We start from the raw sequence: 3,645 nt of genomic DNA on the forward strand, positions 1-3,645 counted from the left end.
TCCCGACAGCCCGAGGTGCGCATGCGCACCTGGCGCCCTAAATGAATCGCGACTGTCGGAAGGGCCGAAAACCGGGCTCGGCCCCTGGTCAGAAATTAATACCGGGCGTAGGACGATTTGACGGTCGGGAGGGTGAATCCCGTCGCAGAATGTAATATAGAAGATCATGGGTTAATGAAATAAAATATTGAACGAGAAAAGTAAAATTTAAACTTACTGGTCTCGACTTCTGTTTGGACTTCTACCGACTTCTGAACATATATCCTGTTAATGAAGGACTTTGGTCTATTTAATTCTAATGTTCCTGTTGTCTCGATCAAATTTTGTTTGTGATGTTGTTACGTCCCGCGTAACCCACCCGATAGATTATCTCCAGATATAAGTACTAATGAGTTTTATTATCACTCGTTGGAGCTGAATTACGAGCGTCTCGCGTATTTAAGCTAAGATCTTATAAACTGTAAAGGGAAATCGGAAGACGGCGTACTGATATCAATTTAGACAGCATGACAAACCGATCGATTATCAAACTAAAGATATCGATGTTTAGACGTCTCGAAATCTCACTCCATCGATTAGGTCACTGAAAGGAAAGATCAACCCCTTTAAAAGGGCTCATGTCTCAAGAGCGCGAATTCAATTCAGTTCAGTTTCAGTTCCAGTTCAGTTCAGACGAGTCCATGCGAATACGTCCGCAGCATCATCCAATTCCATTCTCAAAGTCAAGTGTCGATTCAAAGAGATCAGTCTGTTCTATTGGTGGATTATATTAAATCCAGGTACGCCTACATCTTGTTTCCCTAATTAAGCTTGTATACTTGTAATTTAATTAACTTGACACGATTTTTTTCTTAATAACACTAATATCTTCTAAACCTTATCTGTTATAACGTTATTGTTTTATTCTATTCGTAATAAATGCTTTATTAAGGAATTCAAACCGCTTATTATTTCCTTTTTCCACATTAGTGGTCCAATTTCTCCTAATTCGTTTAGCCCATATCATAGATGTTCTTCCGGAAAGGCATTCGGGCATGGGTCTACGCCTGAAGCATATTGGTGGCTTATGATTCCTAAGACACGTTTATCCAAATCATTAAGAATAATGTCGATGGCTTTGTTTCCCGTCTGTGCTCTATTGCTTCTTAATTTGCGCACTTTCTCGGATACTTCTGTTTTATAATCTCTCCATGTCTATAAATAAAATCAATTATGTTCCAACATGCATAGTCATTCTTTTTACTCTGTAAGTGGACATTTGTGGACTGAATTTACACGCACCGTTTTCCAAGACTTAACGTCCTTCACTTTGGTGTCATTTGATAACGAGTTTAAATGATCGGCCATCGTGTTCCAACTCCATTTAATATTATCCTTGCCATGTAGCGTCGTAAATTTATTTCTTGCTACATGGGGATGTTTTTCCATGTAGTCTATCATGGTATTGATTTGTCGAAGATTGGCTCTTCCTTGCCGACTTTTCTTCACTGACCTACAAATGAATTACATATGTATACATATTTTAAATAAATAGTACAGTTGCATTCACATTAGTATTTATAAGTTAATACATATTATATATAATCATGCAATAATTACTTACAATTCCATTTCTTCTTTTCTTTTTTTTAAGAACACTAATAAAAACGGTCAGAAATTTATCTGAAGCAGCAGTAATGTTAAGTTTAACACGAATTCAATTAATAATAAATAGAAGAATACTACTGTCAAAAACTATTCTAGTATTAAAGTACTGCTGGAAATAAAAACTAAATAGTTAATCTTAAAAAATTACTACAGAAATTAATACCAATATTCTGTGATATAGAAAAAAAGCTTCTCTATTGTTCTTTGTTCTCTAGACGCTATTCTATTGTTAAAATGCTACTATAGCTAACCTGTTAAACCTATAAACTGTAATGAAATTATTTTACTATTTAAGTACAATTAAAAGAAAAGACTTTCAAATACTAATATAAGAAACGATTACATTGAGTAGTGTTGAAACTGCTTTTTAATATAGAGCTATTGAAAAACTTTGAACTTCGCTGCTGTGAACCACTATTTTTAACCACTTGCGCTACGATTTAACTTTTTGTTGCCGTGCCGCGCTCTACAATATAACATGCGGTATAACATCTGTACAACATACCCTATCGATTCTGAAATATTTTCAAGATATCGATGACGCTACGCGATGTCGTGCAGTCTGGAACTGTAGCACAAATAATGAACGATCCAACTGTTAGCCGACGTGCCGGACACGTCGATTTTGTTTCTGCGACAAATGCCTATCGACGTGGTATACATGTCGCTGGCAGTTTTGAAACAAAAGCATCTCGACGTGCGTGGCACGTCTTTATAGCGCAAGTGGTTAATGGGTACCTTTCAGTGGTCAGAAATTCATCTTAAAAAAACGTGAAATTTCATTCGTTGAAAACAGTTATGCCGAATAGGGCATTGTCGATAGCGTAACGATGTCGTTAGCTCGTTTTGTATCGATAGGGTGTCACTAGGAGCACTTACAGAATACGCCATTCGTAAAGCTATCGGTAGAACAAGCGATGACCATCGGTAACGTAACGATAACGACAGTTGCCGTTACGAGTTCGAGAATAGGCCTACAAGGGGCACCGAGCGAGGGGAAATAAACTGGTAGACGCACAGAGTGGTTAATACACAAAAAACTATTTATTTTAGGTACAGAAGTACGCGCCGAGTAAAAGATGGCGTAGGGGCGAGTAGAGTTCGAAAATTCTCGGTAACATTAAATTGGAGAAGGTAACTGTGAAACATACCGGAAGTTACTGGGGACATTGAGAATTTAAGAGAATGTTAATTTTGTTATTTATACTTTAGGTTTCTTCGTTTAATAACTTTTTTTTTTCAATCAACTTCAAAGTTCAAGCTAAAGAGTAATAATTACTATTAGAAAATAATGATTATAGGGTCGTATTTACCTCCAGCTAAAAATATTCACGTATGTACAACTTCACGGAAAATTCCACGTGATTTGTTTCAAACGAACTGATATTTCATTCTGCGACGAAGCGAATGGGAGGTTTTGATTGGCTACGGAGAACGTACAACGGAAATTCCTCTCTACGATGTTTCTCTATAGCTAATCGAAACCCCTCGTTCGCTCTGTTGAAAAATTCAAATTCTCATAATTTCTCGATAAAAAAGGCTTTGGAGAAATTACCGATAAGTTACCGGGAATTTCTCTTCGTTTCTGACGTAACTTACTGGATTTAGAACTCTAGTTGCGTTACGCGCCCGGCCGGAGTCTTACGAACACGGCCGGAGGCCGGTAGGTTCCACAATTTGATCGCCCGTGCTGCCATCTATCATACCGCTTGGTTACTATTTACTGGATATCAAATCTCAACACTGGTCTTCTATGGATACTTCTGTGTTCTTTGTCCTTGGCTTTGACCGTTAAATGTTTTGCCGGCAAACGTGTGATTCAGTTTGTAGTTAATTTCTGGAAGGAAGTGTTTTGTTATGAGGAAAAACCAAGAAGTGGATGTCGATTTTCGAATTTGATTCGAAGATTACCTGTATGAAATTAGAATGTACTTCTAAATCCTGTAAACCAGTACGGTTCGTCTCATTTTTTACTAGCACGTGTTTCATTTGAGAAAA

The 3,645-nt window shown here is 37.4% G+C and overlaps 1 protein-coding gene across 1 annotated transcript; it reads right to left on the bottom strand.

Moving 5' to 3' along the window:
- Positions 1–1,002: 1,002 nt before the first annotated feature.
- Positions 1,003–1,611, bottom strand: LOC105694323. Its single transcript, XM_023433665.1, has 3 exons — positions 1,604–1,611; positions 1,282–1,492; positions 1,003–1,194 (listed from the first exon to the last, which is right to left on the bottom strand). The coding sequence occupies exons 1-3, from the start codon at positions 1,609–1,611 to the stop codon at positions 1,003–1,005; spliced, it is 411 nt and encodes a 136-aa protein (XP_023289433.1).
- Positions 1,612–3,645: the final 2,034 nt, after the last annotated feature.

This window comes from Orussus abietinus, unplaced genomic scaffold (genome assembly GCF_000612105.2).
Source record: "Orussus abietinus isolate OABI.00-Male unplaced genomic scaffold, Oabi_2.0 scaffold1013, whole genome shotgun sequence".
In the NCBI taxonomy this organism is placed as follows: domain Eukaryota; kingdom Metazoa; phylum Arthropoda; class Insecta; order Hymenoptera; family Orussidae; genus Orussus; species Orussus abietinus.

Coding starts and splice junctions, on each gene's coding strand:
- LOC105694323 (XM_023433665.1), bottom strand. Junction 1,195..1,281: donor ACGTTAAGTCTTGGAAAACG/GTGCGTGTAAAT, acceptor TTTTATTTATAG/ACATGGAGAGATTATAAAAC.